A 26,563-nucleotide genomic window follows, 5' to 3' on the forward strand; every position below is an offset into this window, starting at 1 on the left:
TTGGCAATCAGCCCTCGGAGGCTGATATCGCATGCTCTACTCCCAAACACATCACACAAAGCTTGTGTGTGTCCCTACTCGTTAAATAGCGCGAGCAGGGAGAACACAGAGTTTGTGCAATTGTTTAGTTTCCATAGTTTAAATATACATATATCAGACAGACAACAGTAAATATAACAGACAGTTTGACACAGATCGCTTGCTGAGGCAACAGAAGCTAATGCCGGTTTGCACCGGATGCTCTTTTATCACTTCCTGGTCATGACGTCACCCGCCCGTGACGTTCATTCCTTCCATTGGACTAGTTGACATAGATGCTTCAGACGCATTCACGCTGGGAGCGTTCCCAAAGCGTCGTTGACGCATCGCGAGTTCCCTCGAAAGGGAACAGCTCTTGCTCAGGAAACAGCTGTTCTGGAGGTTTTGTCATGACATTTTTGTCATATAGCAATCAGGATGGACAGATATTTTAGGAAATGTCATCAATATTTCAGGAATGGGGTGAGACAGGAACATTTTATTTTATTTTATTGTTAGTAAAAAGGGCAAATACATTTTTACATTGTGCTTCACATTCAAGAAATGTATGAAAATATTCAAACTAACAACTATAATACTCTAAGACATTGTAATACTAACAATATTATAAATTATAGTATAATACTATAATGCTAAGCTATTTTTTGTATATTTTTTTACAGTTTTTTTCAATTGCTTACACACTAAAATTAAAACTTTCCCACTATTAGCAAAACCTTACACTCAAGGAGCAAAACACCAGCCTAGATTTGCACAATTGTAAGCACGTTGTCAGCTTCACCCTTTTTGCAAAACATTACACACAGTAATTTGTAAAACTCTACACACATTTTCACACCTTAGACACAGATAAGGATTGTGGGGTTACTTCCTTGTCATTACAAAGCCCCGGTTTGCCATTGACCACACTAATGAATGAATTGGATATGCACATCCACCAGGTGTGGAAGCACACATGTGCTAATTTGAAAACGCAGCACTCAGGTGTGCTATAAAAGGCAGCAGGTTCACCTGTCTTCAACAAAAATGGAAGGAGCTAGAAGAAGATGAAGAAGAAGAAGAAGAAGAAGAAGAGTGAGAATAAGAGGGGGAGCTCAAAGAGGAGGTGAAGGAGGTAGAGGAAGAGGAGAAGGAGGTAGAGGAAGAGGTGAAGGAGGTAGAGGAGGAGGAGAAGGAGGTAGAGGAAGAGGTGAAGGAGGTAGAGGAGGAGGCCCAGGTAGAGGAAGAGGAGAAGAAGGAGATAGAGGAAGAGGAGAAGGAGATAGAGGAAGAGCCCTAGGTAGAGGAAGAGGTAGAGAAGGACTTGAAGAGTTGATAGAACCGGAACAAAGAAGACGAGGACCAAATTTGACTCAAGAAATACGTGCAACACTTATTGACCATGTTATCAACAATGGACTGACACTGATGGAAGCTGGACAAAGAGATCAACCAAATCTCTGGTTGATACTGTAACTGAATAGTTACAGTATTCTTGTTGCTTTTACAGTAGTTTTTATCAAACTGTATGTAGTCAAACTGTTGTACTTCATGCAGTAATTTTTATTTGTCTACAGATTTTATTTTTTTCATTGATTTCTTTGTTGGTTGATTACTGTAACTGATTATGGTAAGAAATACTGTAAATAAATACTTGAAATATGAGTCTGCAGAAATCAGTGTTGTGCAGTGCTTGGCAAGTTTATAGTAGGCCTGTTTGTGTACATTCTCCCTATATCTCAAACTAATCATGAAGAATGTTGTGGGTTTGTCACTATTTTTTTTTTTTTTCATCTAAATAATCTCTTACATAACAATGTCTGGCCAAAAATCTAGCACATGCTATTTCCTAAAAATAGTTTTTTTACAAATGTGTTTTTTATTTATCACAGCCGTGTGAAACTGGCTGCAATATTGTCTGATCATTGAGGACTGTGTTGGTTAAATGAAAACTAATAGCATTTTCACAAATATGTGTATATCTTTTGACTAAAGTGTGTATGTTTTGACAGAAGTGTGTCATTTTGCAAACAATCTAGGAATTATGCAAATTGAGTGTGGTGTTTGGATAATTGTGATTATATTTTGAAAAAAAGAACCCGGTTTTCAAAATTGCGTGTAAACAATTGAAAAAAACTGTAATATATTAGCTTAGTTCCCTTTCAATATGGTTCACTCGCATTGTGTCAGTAACTGACGCTTATGTGGAAAACAAATTTTTTCTCCGAATCCTGAAGCCTAATTGGTTCACGTACAACTGCAATTGGCATATCAGCCTGGCAAAAATAGACGGGGCTGACTGTCTATTTAAGCTGTGCTGATTGCCATTTGTGTCAGAATTTTTCTCCTTCAAGCACGAAGATCATATCAAGAAGAAGATAGAAGATCAAGAAGATGATAGCCTTTCTGCTCTCCATTGAAACAAGCCTAATCCAGCGGATTAACAGCAATTTAGTGACTGCAGCTGACTCAGCGCTTCTCCCCTGCAGCTGTCCGGTGACTCATTAAGAGCAAATTCCACTTAAAAGAGCTAATTTTAAGCAACGTTTGTTGCAAAATGTCACGCCATTAGTGTGGCTCATGCAGGGCTACAGAATCCAGTTGGGATGTTGTCCACCCAGGTGTTATCTACGGAAGTGGGCCCCGAGTAGGCTCGGGTGATGGAACAGGATGTTCAGTCTCTTTTGGCGAAGGGGGCCATATAATGTATTCCTCCTTCAGAGAGAAATGCCAGGTTCTACAGCCGGTATTTCATTCTTAAAAAAAAAAAAAGATGGAGGGTTGCATCCCATTATAAATCTACATCACTTGACCCATTCTCTGAGGAGATTCCAGTTCAAGATGCTGACGATTCCTCTTATCGTGACTCAAATCAAGTCAGAGGACTGGTATGTCATGATCGATCTAAAAGACGATCTAAAGACGATCTACTTCCATATTTCCATCCTTCCACAACACAGGAAGTTCCTGACGTTCACTTTTGGGGACGGAGCGCACCAATATCGGGTTTTTCAATTTGGCCTACTGTTATCCCCTCACACTTTCACAAAATGTATGAATGCAACTCTGCCTCCTCTAAGACTCAAAGGCATCCTTATTCTTAATTACATGGATTACTTGTTAATATTAGTCCAGTCACAGGAGATGGTGGCTCGGCATTGAGATGTCGTGCTTGACCACATAAAGTGCTTGGGGTTAAGACTCATCTCCAAGAAGAATATGCTTTCTCCATTTCAGAGAATTACTTTTCTAGGAGTTGTATGGGACTCGGTCACGATGCATGCACGATTGTCTCCTGCACACTTAGTGTCAATTCTGGCAGCAGTAACTACAATCAAGCTAGGCCAGCTCATCACTGTGAAAAAGTTTCAGAGACTGTTGGGGCTTATGGCAGCTGCATCCAACATCATACATTTTGGCCTGCTGTGTACATGATACCCTTGCAGTAGTGGCTCGGGACAAGGGGTTTTTCCCAGAGGGGCAACCTGTTTCGCACGATCAAGGTTACATGTAGATGCCTTTGTTCCTTGGTCATGTGGAAGAAATCTTGGTTCCTTTTCCAAATCCCAGTGTTGGGAGCATCCTGTCATCGCAAGACTGTGTCGAAAGATGCATCCCTCACAGGGTGGGGAGCGGTCATGGAAGGCTGCTTGACCCAGGGTCTCCTGGGATATAAACTGCCTAGAGATGTTAGCTGTATTGCTAGCCCTAAGGCATTTCCTCCCAGACCTCAGAGGCCACCATTTCCTAGTTCGAACAGAAAATATGTTGGTGGTCTTGTATATAAATCATCAGGGTGATCTGAGGTTGCTGTGGTTCCAGGGCAAACTGCCTTCCACATGCCGTTAAGTGGGGGACCACTGGGAAAGCACCACTTGGTAACTTGTTTCCTTCATGGCACCTTGAGGATGAGGCCCGCAGCTCAGGTTAGAGTCCCGGCTTGAGACCTAGCAGTAACATTAGAAGGGTTGTCTCTGGCATCCTTCGAGCCCTTGGACTCTGCATCACATAAATGCATCGCTTTAAAGATGGCAATTCTGCTGGCGATCACATCACTCAAGAGAGTAGGAGATTGCCTCTTCTAGTGAAAGCACATTCCACACAAAGTATAGCATCCTCCAAAGCGTTACTGTCGGGGGTATCCTTTCAGGAAGTTTGTGATGCAGCGGGGTGGTCCTCCCCACACACATTTATTACAGTCTTTGTAATGTGTTTGTCACGAACAACCAGTCATCAGCGCCAGATCTAGTCTCTCCACCCACTCGTTCCTCATCCCCGGAGTTTTGATTCTGTACACCTGTCTGCATCAGCTGTCGGCGATCTGCAATCAAGTTCACTCACCTTTATAATCGCCGTCAGTTTTCTCTGTCCTTTGTCTGGTCTCGTCTGCAAAACCCTAGACGTCCTGACTCTCGTCATATTGAGATTCTTCAGTATACGAATCTGATCCTGCAAATTCACCCGCTCTGCTGAGAGTTCTGTTCTTCATCTGAGCCGTCCATCTGTATCCGGGTTCTCCGCCTTCTGATCTCGTCCAGTTTCCCACGCCTGCTTCTGAAAGAGACTTGTATCATTCTGACTCTTCCGTGCACCGTTTATGACGGATTTAAAGAAGGATTACTCACCTGCTGTTTCTGTTTCTGTGTGAAATAAATTCCTTTGTTTCACTTACCTGTTGGCATTCTTCTCATCTGTGACAGTGTTTTAGCATTTATAATGTGTTTAGAATTTGGTTTTAGAATTGCCTTTACAGGAACTTTAAATACTGATGCAATGCTCGTTCCCGTTATCTCAGGCAACCAAGGCTACGTTAATAACTGAAACATTTTATATCTTAGTATTTTCTTGTTAGTTTTAATATTTCCATACATTTCCTGAATGTGAAATATGAAGCATGATGTAAAAATTTGTTTGCCCTTTTTACTAAAACAAAATAAAAATAATAATCTCTTAATGTTCCTGTGTGTCCTCTCACACCATTCCTGAAATATTGATGACATTTCCTAAATTACTCTGTCCATCCTGAATGCTATATGACAAACATCTCTGTTAAACAGAGCTGCTGTTTAGGTCCTTGCAGCATTCAGTCTATAATCACAATGTAAGTGTGAGAAAATGGCGTCCTCTTCTGGCAAAGTTGCAGATCTGTCCCAAGAAAATTATAATCCCATTTCAACACCCTTTAAACTGATTCCATTTGCTTATTATCTGGTTGGTACTAGCCTTGTTAGAAGTGTTTTAACTTTATAAAATACAAAGGACTAATCATGCTATAAACACATATGTCTGAGGAAGTTTATACATGTGCGGAAATGTTTGAATGTGCTTGCTGATTAAGGCCTCTGATATAAGCATGTTAGAACACCTGTGTGTTGTCTGATTTATGATCTATGTATGATCATGTATGATAATGTATGATCTTTAATAATATTGTATATTTGAGTGAATATTAAATCTCTTTTCCTCTCTCTCTGGGTTGTAGATGATTAATCTGTCAACTCCAGAGCGTATGAAAGAGATAAGACATCAAACATCAGCTGAACTCTTTCCTGTTCTCCTCATATCATACATCGAGGCCATGGCCAGCCATAAACTAGGCGCTGGAGATGAGTCTGAACATCCTGAGGAACACATCAATGAAACAATCACGGTAATTTATGTACCATTCCACATACAGGACATGATGTAAGACAGAAACACACCAGTCAGTTTAAATAAGCCTGAATGGTTTACACCTTAGAATCGAAAGCTTAACCCCCAAAAACCTAAAAGAAACTATAAATGAGGCCTATAGAGAGAAATGTAACTTTCATACGGGTTACATAAGCAGAGAGTATTTCTTTATGCTTTGAATTGGTTAGACATTTCAAGCTTTATATAGATACATTTCTCATGTCTGTGAGGCAAGTAGCCTATAAGATTAGTTTCGATTCATTTTTTAGATTTGCTCCAACTCTTTGTTTTCTTTATTTTACAAAAAGCACAACATTTTCTTGCAGTTGTGAGTTTAAAGGTTGTATCAGCGATTTCAGGCCCAAACATAAATGATCACATTCATCTAATCTTTCCAAACAATCCGCTAGCTGCCCGCCCCATAAGCAGGCTGTCAAAAAAACACGTCTCTGTAGGCAGCCTAGGCTCTGAGATCTGCACACAAAAACAAATGGGTACAACCACCACTCAGAACCAAAATAAACAGTGTTCCAACCAATCACCGACAGGGGCGGGTTTTGTTTGTTTTTGCGCTCGTGCACTGCGCCTGCACGCGAAGTCAGAGCTGAAGAAGAAGCCAGCGCGTCTATCAACGGACCAGATACAGTAAACATGGAAGAGGCAATCCCCAAGAAGAGAAGGAGGATTAGGGCGAGGGAAAACCGTCGTTATTCGTTAAAGAAACGAATAATAATTGGGAAGGCTTTTGAACGGTGGAGAGAGCTTAAAGATTTGAACAATTTTAAATCGGACGCTGAGGTTTCTTCTGGACAGGTGAGTAGCTTCTAGTGCTGACTTTTTCAGATGTGAACTGTGTGTGAAAATATCCTTCTTTAAAAAATATGAGTGAAGCTCGACTAAACTTGGATAGCTCTAGCGAATATCAGATTGTAGGGATTTAGTGTGTGAGTTACGTTTGTTATATGTGTCTACTTTGATATGTCTAGCCAACACATTGTACTATTAGCAATAACACTAGCCATACGTTCAGGACTGATGTCACGGGTGACAAAGACGCTTAGCGAGCGGAACCCTCTTGATGAGTCACGAGTTTCCCGAGGGAACGATTTGTGTGTGACACATCCCACTCCGGTTCCGGGGCCGTTTCTCAATATGCGTTCTTGTCTGTTTTTTGTTTTGTTTTGTTTTTTATTTATTTTTATTTATTTTTTATTATGCTTACAAACAAACAAAGATGACAATCATAGCATACAATTATGTTACAAAATTGCAAACATATCTGTACAAAATATGACAACAATATGTACAGAGTCATCTTAACACAAGTGTGTAACTATCTAAAACAAAAAAACAACAACAAAAAATAAATAAAAAAATAAAAATAAATAAAATGAGGGTCAAGAGGGCAAGATATTCTATACAAAATTTAGAGTAGGTCTAACCAAATTAAAGTCATTACAAAATAAAAGTGTTTTTATTGCTTTCTTATTTACTGAGGATGAGATGGTGTTAAGGTACATTTCAAATTCTTTCAAAAAAACTATAAAAATTGGTTTGTTGTCGGAGAATTTACATTTATGGATATAGAATTTCCCAATAAAATAAATTAAATTGGTTACAAAGCAGGCTTTTTTTTTAACGGGATCAGAGTCAAAGTATCCAAAAATAATGTCTTTAAAGGTTACTGATATATCTTGCTGGATATTATCTTTAATAAACTTGCCAATACTTTCCCATAGTTGTTTAGTATAGAAACATGACCAAAATAAATGATAAACAGTTTCTGTATGAACTTGGCAAAATGAGCATCTTGTATCAATATTACTTTTATATTTAATCATGAAATATTTAGCAGGGTAAAATGTATTTAATATTTTGAAGGATACTTCTTTTACTTTATTTGTTAAAAAATATTTTTGTGGTAAGGACCAAATCTTTTCCCAATTTAAATTTTTAAATAATCTACTCCAGTATGAAATTACAGGAGAAACAGAAACTATATCTACAAGAAAGAGGGATCTAACTTTATTATTTCTATCTTTTTTTCCTGAAAAACATATTTTACCAATTGGAGTTTTATCTGGCTCAGGAAGAGTACTAATTATTGTAGGAGAGTAAGGACAATTTTTAAAGAGGATACAGATCCCTGTTGGTATAGCTCCCATAACTATAGCAAATTCTTTGGGAGTAACTGGTATATTGTATTCTGAAAGAAACTCTGTGTATGTCATTAAGAAACCTTGTTTGTTAAAAAGCTGACGGACTAAAAATAAACCATTAATAAACCAATTATTATAAAATAAAGATCTATTTTTATATAAAATATATTGATTATTCCAAATAAGAAAATTATGTGGGGAAAAATTGTGTTTATATATTAAAGCCCATGCTAAAAGTACCTGTTGATGGAAATTTGAAAGTTTGATAGGAATTTTTGATATGTTGTAATTGCACATCAATAAAAATCTCAACCCCCCAATATATGAAAACACTTGTTGTGGGAAGATATTCCAGATGGAGTCTTGATTTTTCAAATACCGATTAAGCCAATTTATTTTGAAAGTATAATTTAAAGAGTTAAAATCAATCAAATTTAATCCACCTTTGTTATAATAGTTTAGAATCACCGATTTCTTCATATAGTGGATTTTATTTTTCCAGACGAAATCAGTCAGAACTCTATCAATCACTTTAGCTGTGGTCTTATCAACATACAGAGATTGGGCAGCATAAGAGAGACGTGAAAGCCCCTCAGCCTTGGTGAGCAAAATTCTTCCTTTAATAGACAGATCTCTTTGAAGCCAGCAGTTCAGTTTTTTCTTTGTTTTATCAATAATCGGAGTAAAATTTGTTGCACATCTATTTTTATCTTTAGTTATTTCTATACCAAGATATTTAACAGAGCTTTTAACAGCTATGCCGTTTATTGCGGAAACACTACAATTTTTTATGGGAAATAATTCACATTTATCTGTATTCAGACTTAGACCGGAGGCTTTAGAAAATGACTCAAGGATATTTAGGGCTATAGGGATTTGAGAAGAATCTTCTAAAAACAGCGCTGTTTCATCAGCTAACTGACTAATGATTAAATTTGTAGTTCCAACAGTTATGCCTTTTAGATATCTCCTTCTGATATGCAAATTAAGAAATTGTACTGCAATTAAAAATAAATAAGGAGACACTGGACATCCCTGTCGAACACCACGATCAAGGAAAAATCTGGGAGAAGTACCGCTTTTTAGTTTAATAGAACTATTTCCATTTATATACAACATTTTCACCATCTTACAAAATGAGTCACCAAATCCTATTTTTTTAAGTGCTTGAAATAGAAAATTGTGTTCTAAAGTATCAAACGCTTTGTAATAGTCTAAGAAAAGAATGAACCTATCGTTATTAATTATATCAGAGTAATCTAAAATATAATATTACAATATTAATATAACAATATTAACCTTATGTTGTTAGATATGTGTCTATTTTGCATAAAGCCAGATTGTGTTTCATCAATAATTGAATGTAATACTCCTTTTAATCTTTTGGCTAATACTAAAGCAATTATTTTATAATCATTGTTTAATAATGTAATTGGACGCCAATTATCTATGAAAGTAATATTTTTATTTGATTTGGGAATTAAAGTGATCAACCCTTGGCACAAAGTAGGAGGGAGAGACGAATTGTTTATGCTTTCCTTAAAGACATTTAATAAAAAAGGAGCTATATTTTCACTGAATACATGATAGAATTCTGACGTTAGACCGTCTGTACCAGGGGATTTATTTGTTTTTAGAGATTTAATTGCTTCCTCTATTTCTTTTAAGGTAATGGGGGAGTCACAAAAGGTTTGATCAGCGTTACCTAATTGATTAACAGAAGATAAGGACTCAAAAAAGATATGAGCATGTTGTTTGCTAAATTTAGATGTGTATAACTCACGATAAAATTTGGCACAAAAATTTGCAATAGCTTTTTGGTCTTCACAAAGATTTCCATCAATCATAAGCTTTCCAATCTGATTTTTTTCCATTTGTTGTCTTTCCAATCTAAAGAAATAAGAAGAATTCTGCTCACCTTCCTCTATCCATTTTTTCCGTGATCTAACAAATGCCCCTTCGGCTTTTTGTTTATAAACCTCATCCAACGCTTTTTGAAGATGAGTAAGCTCAACCTTTTCAGCATCAGATAGAACCATTTTAGATAGAAAATTTGAAATTTTACATATTATATTACTCTCATCATTGTTTTTCTTTTTAGCTAAGTTACTACCAAAATTACGTATGAATTTACCAATTTCATATTTCACTAGTTCCCAGTTATTGCAAAAATTATTTTCCTTATTTGCTTTTTCCTAATAGCTAGTGATTATGTAATTAATTTGATCTTTTACTTCTTTGAATTTAAGCAGTGAATTGTTCAACTTCCAAAAGGAGGTAAATCTTTGTAAATTAGCAGTATCTGAAAGAGGAATGAGTATGGATATGCATTGGTGATCAGAGAGAGGCGATGGAGTAATATTAGAGGATACATGATTTAAACCTCTAGAGGTAAGCCACATATCAATACGAGACTGGTTCGATAGAGAATTATTGCTCCAAGTAAATGTTTTTTGAGAAGGATGTGTTTCTCTCCAACTGTCGAGTAAAGAAAATCGTTGCATAAACCTCTTTAAGTATAAATTTGAGTTATCAGGTGACTTTGGAGGCCATCTGTCTAAGATGTTATCCAAAACCACATTAAAATCCCCTCCAAAAACTAAAAAAGAATTTGAGTATTTAGTAAGCAATTTTAACACATGTTCTTCCACTTGATCAAAAAGTTTTTCGTTGCTTTTATGTTGATTAAAACCGTAAACATTGACAATAATACCTATTACATTTGAAATATCCAAAACAAGGCAAATATAGCGACCACCTGGATCACATACAGAACATAATATCTTCCCATTAAATCGTTTTTTAAGAATACAAACACCAGCTGAGTTACTTGTTCCATGAGCCATCCATAAATCAGATCCCCACTGAGATTTCCAGAAAACAAAATCCTCTTTAGTTGAATGGCATTCTTGCAAAAAACAAAAGTCAGATTTAAACTGTTTAAGAAATAGAAAAATCGCTTTCCTTTTTGTAATGTTTCTTAACCCTCTAGTATTAAAAGAAACTATAGAAAGAGACATAAATAAGAAAAAAAAGATATAAGCTATAGCCTATTAAATGCTATAGATGTAGATTGAACTGGTCTCTGAAAGTGTGAAATATACAAACAAAGCAGTGATGAGAACAGCAAACTCTATACTAGTACAAATATATAGTGCAAATCAGAATTTAGAATTCAATCTTCATAGAACATGAATAATCTTAACTCGTATAGTACAAATCTTATTTCTTCAGCGCAGATGCTATAATACTAGAACTAGATTAGCTTCCTTATTTGTTTTCATCCATGAGTATCAAGATTAAGAAAACAAATTCCTGAGATTATGCCTTCAATCCAAAAGAAAACATCAAAAAAGTTGAATTAGCATTAAATGAACATAACTAGGCCTCATATGGCCTCATTAGGTCAACATATGATGTTCTCCCATCACCGCAGAACCTAAACCTCTGGGTAGGAGAGGATCCCTCTTGTCCTTTGTGTTCATCACCTGCCACATTAAGGCACATTTTGACAGGATGTAAGGTGGCTCTTAGCCAAGGTCGGTTTACTTGGCGCCATGACCAAGTACTGCGATGTTTGGCTTTAGCATTAGAAGGCAAGCGTAACATGACCAATAAGTTGCCACCTGTTCTAGCAAAACATTACACGCAGAAGACAATATTCCTCCGCCCAGGCGAGCAACCACCAAGAAAAGGTGTTAACACCAATTCTCGCCCAGGACAACTGGAAGCTGCTAGGGACTGGAAGATGCTGGCTGATCTTGACCAACGGCTTATTTTTCCACCTGAGATTGCCACCACTAACCTACGACCAGATATTGTTTTGTGGTCTGGATCAGCACGCATTGTTCAACTGATAGAGTTAACAGTGCCATGGGAGGATGCGGTAGATGAGGCATATGAGAGGAAGAAACTGCGGTATGCTCATCTGGCCACTGAAGCAGAACAGCGAGGATGGAGAGTCCAGGTTTATCCAGTGGAAGTGGGTTGTCGAGGTTTTGTGGCACACTCTACAACCCGGTTCCTCAGAGACGTCGGATTCAGTGGCCAAGAGTTGCGTCGCACAGTAAAGAACTTATCTGAAGCAGCAGAAAGGAGCAGCAACTGGCTGTGGTTGAGACGGAAAGATTCTAGCTGGCTGTGTACAGGCCGCCACGCTACGGTTTCGTAGAGTTCTTGAAAACTTGAAGAGTCTGTTGGTTTGTTTGTATACGTTCCTGTGGATATTGCGTGAATGACGGGTGGTTGGGTAGATATTGTGTTTTGCGGTAGGTGGTATGCCATACGGAACCGTTGTCCACTGAAACTGCATATTAACGCACCAGTGGGGCTCGACAGCCTTAGTCAACGGGTTGGCGCGTATGGTTGGGTCGCGGAGATAGTGATATTGTGGTTAGGTCTCAGCAGCAGGAGGGATGTAGAGGTCAGTAAGCTGGGCTGAGTTGAGTGGGGGACGGAGGGGGGTGACTCTGGGACGCCAGAGTCACTGTCGAGCCCTCTTGAGGTGTCGTGGGCTAGTCGACGAAACACTGAGGACGGAAGGTGCCCACTTGAAGACCCTAGAGATGTCCCCTACTCTGTTCAATCCAGACGGTTGTCGTGCTGGTCCTGTAGTTGCAGCCGTCGCGTGCGCTAACGCGCCAAGTACACTGCTGCCGTTAACGCCGGACAGAAGGGGAGTCACACTACCTTATGGAAAGAAGCGTAAATGGATGGAGAAGCATAGTTTACTGTAAAGCTACGTCTTAGTTTTGCTTATCTTGGCGAAAGCCGAGTACAAATCAGCATGAAGTTTTAACATCTACTCTCGTGTAATGGAAATCATGAAGATCTGGATACATCCAGTGACTGCGGTGAATAGTGCTGCTGGCAACCAGGGAAAGACCTTGTGACAGCCTGGAGAGACAGCTGACAGGAGGAAAGAGACCCCAATGGGGCTGGTAAGGGTTAGCTACCCTTGTCGGCAGTATCCAGCTCCGTGTTTACAGGATGCTGGAGACACCCGCCCAAGGCTTCTGAGAAATTAAAGAGAAAAATACCCCTAGAGTCTGCGAGAGCGGGGGCGGAAGATGACTCAATGTTGGACAACATGGTTAACGACTTAGGAATGGAAACGGATATGAGTATGGAGAGTAAGACTAGTTCAAGATCTGCAGTAAGTAAAGTCATTGAACTCCAAGTTTGTGTCTGTGGCTGGAGCAAGGTGACAACGGTCAGGGGTTTGAAGGTTCATCAAGGGAAAATGAAATGCTTGAGGGAGAAGGGACAAGGGCCTCGCATTGATCAGTACTTCTTACGAAGTCAGTCAAGTCAGTCGAATGAAATCCAGCGACAGGAAGCAAACCACAGCTCGCAGGATATCAGCACCCCTGTCATTGACGAAAGGAGGGCTTGCACAGTTAGTGATGAACATATTCATACTTGTGAACCCGGTCAGGCTAACCAGCATAAGAGAGAAAAGAACCTCAACGGGCATAGGCCTGGAGTTAGATGGCCAAGAGCTTGTGAGAAAACTGCATGGGACACGGTAAACACAGATCTATGCTTTGCATTGGAAAGATTAACTGGTACAGTTGAAAAGAAGCTGGATAAATTTGGGGACATCATTTACGCATATGGAAGTGAGAGGTTTGGTGTGGAAAAAAGGAAGGAAAAAGTACAAACTACTCCTGGAATGTCTAGACGGCAGCAGAAAATTGAAGGGTTAGTTAGAGAAAGGAGACAGCTGAGGAAGCAATGGAAAAGAGCCGAACAAAGTCAGAAGGAGGGACTCAATCTCTTACAAAGGGCCATAAAAGATAAGCTGGCAACATTACGCAGAGCTGAGCGCCTACGGAAACGCTACAAAAAGAAGGAACGTGCGAGGGCTAATTTCTATAAAGACCCATTCAAATTCGTAAAGAAGTTATTCACCAGTGAGAAGAATGGCACTTTAAAAACATCTAGGATTGAGCTAGAGAGATATTTGGAGGACACGCATACAGATGCAAAAAGGCATGAGCCTATGTCAATTCCATCAGACATACCACCTATCAACCCACCAGAATACCAAATGGAGGTCTGTGCACCTAAGTGGAAAGAGGTAGAGCAGGCTGTGAGAAAGGCAAGGGCTTCATCATCTCCAGGGCCTAATGGAGTTCCGTACAGAGTGTACAAGAGTGCTTCAGGAGTTCTGCGAATTCTGTGGAAATTGATAAAAGTGGCATGGGAAAAACAGGTTGTACCTAGAGCATGGCGCAGAGCAGGTGGAGTCTTTATACCTAAAGAAAAAGATGCTACAAGCATCAGTCAGTTTCGTCCTATTTCACTATTAAACGTTGAGGGTAAGATTTTCTTCAGCATTATTGCCCAGAGATTGTCCACCTACCTGTTAAAGAATGGCTTCATTGACACCTCAGTTCAAAAAGCGGGTATTCCAGGGTTCTCAGGATGCTTAGAACACATCAATGTTATCTGGCAACGAATTCAGTCAGCTAAAAAGGAGAGGAAGGAGCTCCATGTGACATTCCTGGATTTGGCTAATGCATATGGTTCAGTGCCACATGAGCTTCTTTGGGCAGCATTTGATTTTTTCAGAGTACCAATGTCAATAACAAATTTAGTGAAAGCCTATTTTGGAGATTTGCAATTCAGTTTCTCAACTCCAAAATTCAGCACTGCATGGCAATGCCTAGAGGTTGGAATAATGGCAGGATGCACCATTTCTCCACTGGCTTTTACCATGGCGATGGAAGTAATCATGAGGGCATCAAGATGGGTAGTAGGAGGAGAGCGCTTGGCTTCTGGGATGCGACTACCACCAATCAGAGCATACATGGATGACATGACAACCATGACTACAACAGTAGCCTGCACTAATCGGTTATTGGGGAAGTTAACAGATAATATTGAATGGGCACGAATGAAATTTAAGCCCTCTAAATCAAGGAGCATCTCGATAGTTAAAGGAAAGGTAGTAGATAAAACATTCTTCATTAATGGTGAGGCAATACCAACAGTTTCTGAGAAGCCAGTAAAGAGTCTTGGGAGATGGTACGATGGGGATCTAAAGGACACAGTTCGGGTGGGAGAAGTTAGACGACAAGCAGTGGAAGGGTTGAAGAGCATAAACAGCTGTGCTCTACCTGGTAAACTAAAACTCTGGTGCTTTCAGTTTGGTCTACTGCCGAGGTTGCTGTGGCCACTGACCGTGTACGAGGTTTCTTTGACAACAGTGGAGAAGCTGGAAGCGTTGGTAAGTTCATACATCAGGAAATGGTTGGGAGTTCCACGCTGCCTCAGCAGAGTAGGACTTTATAGTAAAGGAATATTGCAGCTGCCAGTCTCTGCTTTAACCGAGGAGTTCAAGTGTGCCAAGGTCAGGCTGGAAATGACCTTAGTAGAGTCACGCGACAAATGTGTAAGGGAGGCAGCCCCTGTGTTAAAAACTGGTAGAAAGTGGTCAGCAAAGAAATCTGTAGTAGAGGCAAAGGCTGCCCTTCAAATTAGGGATATTGTGGGACAGGTACAGCATGGAAGAGGGGGTTTTGGGCTCAGTTTAGCTCCTCCTAAATGGCACAAGGCAGGCCCAGCTCAAAGGAGGAAGCTGGTAGTCAACGAGGTGCGACAGCAGGAGGAGAGGATGAGGTGTATAAAGGCCATTTCACAGGCCAAGCAGGGAGAGTGGACGAGATGGGAGAGTGTGGAACAACGTAAGATGGGCTGGCAAGACCTTTGGTTAATGGAAGAGAGTAGGATCAGTTTCCTTATTAGGTCAACATATGATGTTCTCCCATCACCGCAGAACCTAAACCTCTGGGTAGGAGAGGATCCCTCTTGTCCTTTGTGTTCATCACCTGCCACATTAAGGCACATTTTGACAGGATGTAAGGTGGCTCTTAGCCAAGGTCGGTTTACTTGGCGCCATGACCAAGTACTGCGATGTTTGGCTTTAGCATTAGAAGGCAAGCGTAACATGACCAATAAGTTGCCACCTGTTCTAGCAAAACATTACACGCAGAAGACAATATTCCTCCGCCCAGGCGAGCAACCACCAAGAAAAGGTGTTAACACCAATTCTCGCCCAGGACAACTGGAAGCTGCTAGGGACTGGAAGATGCTGGCTGATCTTGACCAACGGCTTATTTTTCCACCTGAGATTGCCACCACTAACCTACGACCAGATATTGTTTTGTGGTCTGGATCAGCACGCATTGTTCAACTGATAGAGTTAACAGTGCCATGGGAGGATGCGGTAGATGAGGCATATGAGAGGAAGAAACTGCGGTATGCTCATCTGGCCACTGAAGCAGAACAGCGAGGATGGAGAGTCCAGGTTTATCCAGTGGAAGTGGGTTGTCGAGGTTTTGTGGCACACTCTACAACCCGGTTCCTCAGAGACGTCGGATTCAGTGGCCAAGAGTTGCGTCGCACAGTAAAGAACTTATCTGAAGCAGCAGAAAGGAGCAGCAACTGGCTGTGGTTGAGACGGAAAGATTCTAGCTGGCTGTGTACAGGCCGCCACGCTACGGTTTCGTAGAGTTCTTGAAAACTTGAAGAGTCTGTTGGTTTGTTTGTATACGTTCCTGTGGATATTGCGTGAATGACGGGTGGTTGGGTGGATATTGTGTTTTGCGGTAGGTGGTATGCCATACGGAACCGTTGTCCACTGAAACTGCATATTAACGCACCAGTGGGGCTCGACAGCCTTAGTCAACGGGTTGGCGCGTATGGTTGGGTCGCGGAGATTGTGATATTGTGGTTAGGTCTCAGCAGCAGGAGGGATGTAGAGGTCAGTAAGCTGGGCTGAGTTGAGTGGGGGACGGAGGGGGGTGACTCTGGGACGCCAGAGTCACTGTCGAGCCCTCTTGAGGTGTCGTGGGCTAGTCGACGAAACACTGAGGACGGAAGGTGCCCACTTGAAGACCCTAGAGATGTCCCCTACTCTGTTCAATCCAGACGGTTGTCGTGCTGGTCCTGTAGTTGCAGCCGTCGCGTGCGCTAACGCGCCAAGTACACTGCTGCCGTTAACGCCGGACAGAAGGGGAGTCACACTACCTTATGGAAAGAAGCGTAAATGGATGGAGAAGCATAGTTTACTGTAAAGCTACGTCTTAGTTTTGCTTATCTTGGCGAAAGCCGAGTACAAATCAGCATGAAGTTTTAACATCTACTCTCGTGTAATGGAAATCAAAAAAAAAAAAAAAAAAAAAAAAAAAAATTTTTTTATAAATTAACTTAAAGTGCAAGTGATTTTATATTCGTTAAAAGTACAAATTGGTCTAAACTATTATTTTTTCTTCTTCTTTCTTTTTTGTATAAATAAAGTAATACAACTTAAGGCAGGCAACAATCTCGAGATTCAACAGACTTTCGTTAGCCCTCAGCAGACATGGGGACTTGTGACTTGGTGACTTGGACTCGAGTCGACTCGAGTCGCTATTTTTATGACTTGTGACTTGACTTGACATAAAATGAAATACTTGAGACTTGACTCGGACTTGGAAGTTAAAGACTCGGGACTTGACTTGACTTGAGACACGATGACTTGAATGACTTGAGTGTTAATCACATCATGTTTTCAGTTTGAATATAAAATATATAATTTTTTTTTTTTTTTTAAGTTGATCACGACACTATCATCAGTCATACCCTCTCGTACCTTACGCACACCATGCACGCCCACTTAGATCAGATATCACATCAAAATGTCGGCCGGAGGGCTACCGAGGGTCATTGCTTTCGGCTTCAAGAATTATTCACACGATGGCAAAAGACGAACAGCGCTTTGCAAGACATACAACGTTAACATTGCGGACAGCCAGACGACAACCTCCAATTTCGTCCGTCATTTGAAGAGCCATTCTGCCCAGTAAGTGCTTGTCAATTTGTTAATGTTAGTTGGTAGTTAGCTAATGTAATAGCTAAAGTAGCCATTAACCCTTTCACAAGTAAGTTTAAACTATTCTAACTGATCCCCCAGCGTGAGTTTTTCTAGGCGACCGTTATTTAGAACCTGTCACTCACTTTAATGTTTCATGGTGACGCGTCATTGCTTGTCATGTGACACAGCGCAACCACAACACAGCGCTGAATGAATGATCTGCTTTTATGTCATTTTTCCTGTTTTATTCAAAATGTTCACAAATGTATTAGTTATAACATGCAACACTGATATTCCAATTGTCAAATATGTGCAAGTGGATGTGTTTTGTTGTTTAAACACCTTTATAATGATCGCGTTAGTTGAGCTGTATGTGCGAATGGGCGGTGCCATGTTAACGTTAGTTTAACACGTCAATTTCTCAACTTCTCACGAAATACATGAAAGTAAGTGACCGGTGAACTGGGAGAAGAATAGGGTAAAATGTAAAGCTACTTACACAATGTGTATCTGATATGAATAAAACGTGCGTCTTATTATAATGGAAAGGATTATTATTGACGCTTCCATAGACATCAGTGTATATTTTACAAACTACAAATATATTTTTTTGCTAGTAGTTATGTGTATTTAAATGTCTGAAACCTAAAATAAAAATGATGTGGTTGAAAACACTGAACAGTTGTGATATATGACAGCACTGAGAGCGTATGTCTCTGGCTCAGGGCCAGCCAACGCGTTTGAATTCATTGATAAATAACTTTCACGAAGCAGAATAGTGGGTCATATGTCTAATGCTTTTTGAAAACTTAAAGGGGTCATATAATGCCATTTTTGTACAAGCTAATATGATTCTTTAGGGTCTAAATTAAAAGTTTGTAATATACTTTAATTAAAAATTCTCATTAGTATTGTAAGAAAACACTTATTTTACTTGGTCAAAAACAGCTCTGTTTTCAGCACGCCGTTTCAGTGTATATGACTTTAAATGATCATGAGCTTCGCTCACCCCGCCTCTCTGTTCTGTGCGTACACCGTTTGTAACACAATAACACAATAACCATAACGCGTTGTTCAGTATAAACGTGGGATTATGAATTATATTGAGAACGTCATACATAGAAAACATGCCATAATGTACCCTGAGTGTAAACCTTAGACGCATTCATTGTGAAGCGTGCAGCTAGCGATTTGCAAAGATTAATATATTAATATAAAGTTTAATAAAACGTTACACTCACTTCCGTTCTTCTGGAGATTCAGCAGGAACACGAATATCTGGTACCGATCTTTTTTCATGAGCAGCTTCTTAGCAAATCCAGCTTTATACTCACCCTCGTTTATAAAGCAGTCTGGTGTGTGAAATGATTCGGCAAACATGAGAGCATTGACGTTGCTCGTGGGGAATATTCCCTTCGAAAACAAACACAGCCATTGCGTCTTCAGCGGTTCGGATTTAGGAACATTAAAATGACTGCTGTGTTCGTTATTACACCCAAGAACAGAACACCACAATCGCTTAGACGCCATTCTGCTCATAGACAGTGCTCCAGCATATCAACAATGACCGCGCCGCGCAGACTATGATTGACAGCTCTCACGAGCGAGGGCGGGTCTGTGTTGAAACGCGGCTGTCATTCAACAATCGTGGGAGGGGCGTGCGAGCTTGTGACGTCACAGGCTCGAACGGCTCGATTTGAGGCAGGGGAAAACATATAAGGAGGTTAAAGCAAAACCACTGGATGGATTTTTATCATTATATGATGGTTGTGTACAGGCACTGCCAACACACATTTCAGTACAATCAACTTGTAAAAGTGCATGTACCATTATATGACTCCTTTAAGGCTTTCTTCTTCATAAAAGAAGTCGGACATCACATTTTTGTATACATTTTTATTTCTTTAAATTAGTAAGCTACAGGACACCATCTTTCAAAACATGACCTGCGCGAAAGAGAAAAGTGAATGAATGCGTCATTGTTCCCAAATGCACTTACGAATGCGCCTCTGTTCATTTCAAACCAAACTGATGCCCATAGATCAAATTCTGCAGGTAAAATTACAATAATAAGGTGACTTGACTTGGACTTGACTTGACCTACTACAAGACTTGACTTGACTTGACTTGACATAGCCTGTGACTTGACTTGACTTGACTTGCCCAGGAAAAAAATACTTGGGACTTACTTGAGACTTGAAGGTTAAGACTTGAGACTTACTTGAGACTTGCACATGTGTGACTTGGTCCCATCTCTGGCCCTCAGGATCAATGCAAATTAGAAAAAGGCTTCAACCATGTCAGCAACTTAAAGATTCAGGCTGGAGGGAGTATTTCGACTCCTTCTACAAATGCCCTACCTCCAATAAAGTAAGCACGTTTGTTATTTTGTCTTGCTTTTTCCACTACCGGCCAAAGTTTGTTCCTCCTCTCTTTATCTGCAGGAGATAGGTCCTCAGATATTTTCAGGCCATTTTCCCTGAGAAAGGCAGACTCCTTCGCTGCACGCCACACAGCGTCGCGAAAGAAACGCGAGGCAAATTGACAAATGATTCCTCTGGTCTTATTCGGTTCTTTGCGACCAAGCCGGTGCACAGTATCAATAGCGTTCGGAAGTTTATCTTTGTCTTCTGGCATGAGTTGCTGACACAGCTGGATGATCCGTTGCCTAACATCTTCTCTCTCCTTCTCAGGGACTCCGTGGATTCTTAAATTCCAGCGTCACGAATAACTTTACAGGTGTGCTAGTGTCACAGGTCGGGGGGGCCAAACCAGACTGCACCCACCCCTCAAACCCAGGACCACTCTGAGGAGCGTACCAGAGACCAGACAGACAAGTAGAATTAAAAATGAACAATCTTTATTGTATAATAAAAAGGAAATTAAAAGTCTTGACGTGAGTTTGTGTCTCTGTCCAGGAAGGGGGAAACCGCTTTGGACCCTGGGAGGTGAGGGATTCGTCTGCCGTTCCAGCAGCAGGTAAGTGTCGGGGTAAGTAGAACTTCTTAACCACGATGCAGACGGACAGATACCCGGGCAGGGCAGGACCGGGACTGCGGACTAGGAGACTCTTCCACCGGACAGGTGAGTAGCAGGTAAGTATACCTCTCAAGAAGGCGAGCAGGCGGAGGGGCCTCACTGGGAGACAGGTGGGTAGATAGGTCGGTGTGTTCCTAGACCGTCGGTCGTTCCGAATATGCTCAGCACAGAAGAATCATCCAGTTGAACAGACAGAGCAAATTATACAGGTGCAGGCCCACTCCACTGCAGAATCGAGCTTACGGCTGGACTGTGTGGCTCCAAGCGGACAGCGCTGGGACAAGGGTGAATCCTTCCTTCAGACGGGCAGCGCCCAAGAAGACAGCGGCAGACGAATCATCTAGTTAAACGGACAGAGCAATTTATACAGGTGCAGGCACGCTCCTCTGCAGAATGGAGAATCGGGCTTACGGCTGGACTGTGTGGCTCCAAGCGGACAGCGCTGGGACAGGGGTGGATCCTTCCTTCAGACGGGCAGCGCCCAAGAAGACAGCAGCAGACGAATCATCTAGTTAAACGGACAGAGCAATTTATACAGGTGCAGGCACGCTCCTCTGCAGAATGGAGAATCGGGCTTACGGCTGGACTGTGTGGCTCCAAGCGGACAGCGCTGGGACAAGGGTGGATCCCTCCTTCAGACGGGCAGCGCCCAAGAAGACAGCAGCCGACAATTCGTCTAGTTAAACAGGCAGAGCAATTTATACAAGGCAAACACACTCCTCTTCGGTATCAGAACGAGAACTTATAGCCTGAGCGGGACATGCACGTCTAGCACTGAGGCTTTGTTCAGCAAACACTGGGCGGAATCATGCACTGGGGAATACTGGCAGTTAAATATACATATCCACCCACACACTGCAACCTCACGTCAAGTCCAATACTGTGTGACACTTCAATTCAGGCACTGCATATCCACTCTCACTCTCAGTGCAATAAGGCCAGCACTCACCCAATAGTCAATCCTTCCACTGTTATGTTGAATCAGCACTCAGACGATAAAGAGATGCAGATGACTTCTCACAGCATGGAGAACAGCGTCTTCAATACTCTCTCACTCTCAGACGGAGATACCAGGATTTCAATGATGACTCAGTCCACACTCTTAAGTGGCAGTTACACTCAATTCAATTCAATTCAATTCAAATTTATTTGTATAGCGCTTTTCACAATACATATTGTTTCAAAGCAGCTTTACAGAAAGTGCATTTCAGAAATGTACATAGAATAATATAGTTAGTTAATCATCATGTATTAATTTAGGGCATAACATATCGCCGGCGTTGAGTCGTCTCTTCACAGGCGTCGAGTCGTCTCTTCATAGGCGTCGAGTCGTCTCATCGCAGGTGTTGGAGCGTCTGAAGTCTCCGTGAGAGGCTGGATACAGACTGGAGCTGACGAACGCTATTTACCTCGGGACTAGCGTCCCGAGATAACAGCAGAAAAGCAGATGGGAAATAATTAGCGTAGCTGCTGTTCATAATATTAATGCAGTCGATCTGATTCAACAGTGGTATAAAAGGTAAGCATTATGTGAATGCTTGGCTGAAGAGATGCGTCTTTAATCTAGTTTTGAACTGGGAGAGCGAGTCTGAGCCACGAACAGTATCAGGAAGGCTATTCCAGAGTTTAGGAGCTAAATGTGAGAACGCCCTCCCTCCTTTAGTTGACTTAGATATCCTAGGAATGACCAGAAGCCTCGAATTTCGGGATCTTAAAGAACGCGATGGATTGTAGGGCGATAGAAGGTCCATTAAATACACAGGAGCTAAACCATTTAGGGCTTTATAGGTCAGTAGTAGTACTTTGTAATTGATACGGAACTTGATAGGTAACCAGTGCAGAGATGATAGAATCGGTGTTATATGATCATATTTTCTTGACCTAGTAAGAACTCTAGCGGCTGCATTTTGGACTAACTGTAGCTTGTTTATTGAAGATGCAGGACAACCAGCTAATAAAGCATTACAATAATCTAGTCTCGAGGTCATGAATGCATGAACTAACTTTTCTGCATCAGAAACAGATAGCATGTTACGTAATTTAGCAATGTTTCTAAGGTGGAAAAAGGCTGTTCTTGTAACATACGAAATATGATTTTCGAAAGACAAGTTGCGGTCTAGTATAACACCCAGGTCTTTTACTGTAGTCGATAAGGTAACAGGACATCCTTCTATATTAAAGTTGTATTGTAAGAGATTTTGTGGGTAGTTTTTTGGACCAATAAGTAATACCTCAGTTTTATCTGGATTTAGTAGCAGGAAATTACACGTCATCCAGCATTTTATATCTTTAAGACATTCTGTCAATTTAGATAAGTTAGTGTATTCATCTGGTCGTGATGAAATATATAATTGAGTGTCATCAGCATAGCAGTGGAAATTAATTCCATGTTTTCTTATAATATTACCAAGTGGCAGCATATATATTGAGAATAGCAGAGGGCCTAACACCGATCCTTGCGGCACTCCATAGTCTACTGACGTTATCTTCGATTTTTCCCCATTTAAACAGACAAAATGGTAACGGTCCGATAAGTACGATCTGAACCAGCTTAATGCCTGTCCCTGAACACCAGTGTAGTTTTGTAGTCGATCCAGGAGTATTTTATGATCTATAGTGTCGAACGCAGCGCTAAGATCGAGTAGAACTAGTATTGAGATACAGCCTTGGTCAGAAGCTAAAAGTAAATCATTTGTAATTTTAACTAGCGCAGTTTCTGTGCTATGATGCGGTCTGAATCCTGACTGAAATTTTTCATATATCTCATTTTCTTGCAAGAAAGAACACAATTGAGCGGACACAATTTTTTCTAGTATTTTAGACATAAATGGAAGATTTGAAATGGGTCTGTAATTTGCTAAGTTATTTTGATCTAATTGCGGTTTCTTAATAAGAGGTTTTATTACTGCCAGCTTGAATATTTTTGGAACATGACCTAAAAATAAAGACGAGTTAATAATATTAAGAAGAGGCTCTTCCACTACAGGTAACACTTCTTTCAGAAGTTTAGTGGGTATTGGATCTAATAAACATGTTGTTGGTTTAGATGCAATGATAAGTTTATTTAGCTCTTCCTGTCCTACAGTTGTAAAGCGGTGTAGTTGTTCTTGAGGGACGATAATTGAGGCTGAATCACAAGACACCATAGAGGATTGTACATTTACAATTGTATTTCGGATGCTTTCTATTTTCTCATTGAAGTAATTCATAAAATCATTACAACTATACTGTAACGGAATATTTTGCTCTGGCGATGTCTGTTTGTTTGTTAGTCTAGCCACGGTGTTAAATAAAAACCTTGGATTATTTTGGTTATTTTCTATTAGTTTGCGGAGATGCTCTGCCCTGGCTGCTTTTAGAGCCTTTTTATAACGTGACACACTGTCTTTCCACGCGATTCTGTCGTGATCAACGCACTTCACAATTCTTTGTTCAACTCAGAAGATAAAGATATCAGAATTTCAATGGTGACTCAGTTCACACTCCTATGTGACAGTTACACTCGTGATCAATACACTTCACAATTCTTTGTTCAACTCAGTGCAGGACATGCATTCACACAGATTCGATGTTTTATTACTTAACTTCCTCTCAGGAATGATGGCGTTCTCCAGTCTTGACTGTATCTCCCCACTTCTCCAACTTTCCATCCAGTTCACGTTTCCAGCGTGTATTCACACAAATCACCGTTGCACCCTTCAGCCAGCCAAATCCTCACAGCCCTCTCCAAAGATCCCAGCGAATTCAGCCACAGTCAAAGAAACTAATTCTCCCGGGGGAGTACCACACCCAATTCCCTCTTCCCTTTCCTTTTAAATGTTTCCTCCAGCCCCGAAGCCCTATCGCTGATCCTCAGTTCAATCGTCAGCACCTGTTACCACTTGCCTCATCAGCTGCCGCTGTCATGGCAACTGACAACAAGTGAACCAGCCCGGTGTGCCGGCAAAATCGTCCCGGGGGGAAACACACTCCTAGCGGAAATTGGTTCCGCTAGACTTGTCACCTTGTGACATACCCCCCCACCAACCCGTTCTAGTCCCTAGAACGGGGCTCGGCAACCCAGTCTCCATACCGCACTGGGGGCTGGCCTCGATTCCCCCGCTGGGACCGTCTCGGCGGTGAGGCAGGGTCCACCTGGTGCGGCTCTGCGCCCAGTCCCCTTGGGACCACCGCCCAACCTAGCAGCAAGGGCATCGGTGGCGTTTCAACCGGGGGATTGCTGTCTGTTGGTTTCGGATAATTTGGACATGGACGGATCAAGTTTCGATGTAGCACTCACTCTGGGCCAGCTCTCCCTTCTGGGCGGATAGCGTATACCGGTTGATCTGGGTGCGGCTGTCGTTGAACCACGTATGGTTGGGACTCCCATCGATCGCTCAGTTTTCCCTTCCCTTGACGACGATTGTCCCGTACCAGCACTCTTTCTCCCGGTAGTAACGGTGCCTCCCGAGCTGTTCGATCATACAGCCTCTTATTCTTCACTGCTGCTTGATTTATCCGGTCCGAGACCTGTTCGTAAGCATTGTGAAGGCGCTGGTGATGCCTTGCCACCCACTCTGTCAGGCTGCCCCCCCCCTCCGCTGGAGCAGCTCCTAACAGCAGATCGGTAGGCAGTCTCACGTGTCTCCCGAACATCAGGTAGGTCGGGGCATACCCGGTGGTGCTATGCACGCTGTTATTGTACGCCTGGACCAGCATCGGAAGTTTGTCCGCCCAGTGGCCTTGCTGCTCTCCTTCCAGGGTCCCCAAGAGACTTAGCAGTGTCTGATTCATCCTTTCGCACCCCCCATTCCCTTGAGGGTGATATGGGGTGGTGTGGGTCTTCTTACACCCGTACAAGCGACACAGTTCGTGGATCACCCGATACTCGAAGTTGGGCCCTTGATCAGCGTGGAGTATTTCGGGACACCCGAACGGCTGAATAACATACCTCCACAAGGCATTGGCGGTGGTAGTGGCAGTCTGATCCAGGGTTGGAATGGCCCAGGCGTATTTCGTGAACAAGTCAGTTACTACAAGGATGTTCTGTATCCGATCCATCGGTCGTCCCAGCGTCAAGTAGTCCATGGCTACGATGTGCAGTGGGGCCTTAGCCCGAATCGGCACCAATGGGGCTCGTACCTCCTTCCTTGGCTTGAATAGCATGCAGCGTGGGCACCCCTGAAGGTAAGTCCTCGTGGTCCCCTCCATCCCAGGCCAGTAGAAGTACCGCCGTAGCAGAGACAATGTCCTTTCTTGCCCTTGATGTCCCAGTTTGGAATGATATGCTTGTAACAGGGAATGACAATGCCATTCGGGGACTACTACCTGGCAGACCTCCTCGCCCCGAGCCGGATCCTGGAGGGACCTACAAATCACCTCTTCCTTCAGGAAGAGCCTCTCTTTCTGTCCCAGCAGCCCCCTCACCACCCGTGTCTGGTTCCGGCGTTCCTCTCCTTCGGGCCAAGCTCCTTCACTCAGCCAAGTTCGTACCAGCCTCAAGTCTTCGTCCTCCTCCTGCCACATCCTCCAACGCTGTGGGTCCCATCCCCAATTTGCAGGGGGTTCGACCTGTGGTTGGCCTGGTGCCTCCACAATGCCCACCATCAGTCCTTCCTCACGTCCCATGTTCAGCGCTGATGTTTGACCCACAGATCGCGCTTCAGGAAGTCTGGACAGTACATCAGCGTTGGTGTGCTCTTTTCCTGGCCGATACTGCAGCTGGTAGTCGTAATTGGCCAACTGTGCCACCCACCTCTGCTCAACCGCCCCCAGCTTGGCGGTCTGTAGATGTACCAGGGGGTTATTGTCAGTCACAACGAGCACCTTCGCT

At 42.0% G+C, this 26,563-nt stretch overlaps 1 protein-coding gene across 1 annotated transcript in view; it reads left to right on the forward strand.

Annotated features, from left to right (window-relative positions):
* adgrl4 (adhesion G protein-coupled receptor L4) overlaps window positions 1-26,563 on the forward strand; it is a 95,833-nt gene that overhangs the window by 46,572 nt on the left and 22,698 nt on the right. Inside the window, exon 6 of the mRNA XM_056266470.1 lies at window positions 5,501-5,668. Coding sequence (XP_056122445.1) covers window positions 5,501-5,668 — 168 coding nt within the window. The remainder of the gene's footprint in view (window positions 1-5,500; window positions 5,669-26,563) is intronic.

The sequence above is a fragment of the Rhinichthys klamathensis genome, unplaced genomic scaffold (genome assembly GCF_029890125.1).
Source record: "Rhinichthys klamathensis goyatoka isolate OS25496 unplaced genomic scaffold, OSU_Roscu_1.1 h1tg000249l_1, whole genome shotgun sequence".
Taxonomy (NCBI): Eukaryota; Metazoa; Chordata; class Actinopteri; order Cypriniformes; family Leuciscidae; genus Rhinichthys; species Rhinichthys klamathensis.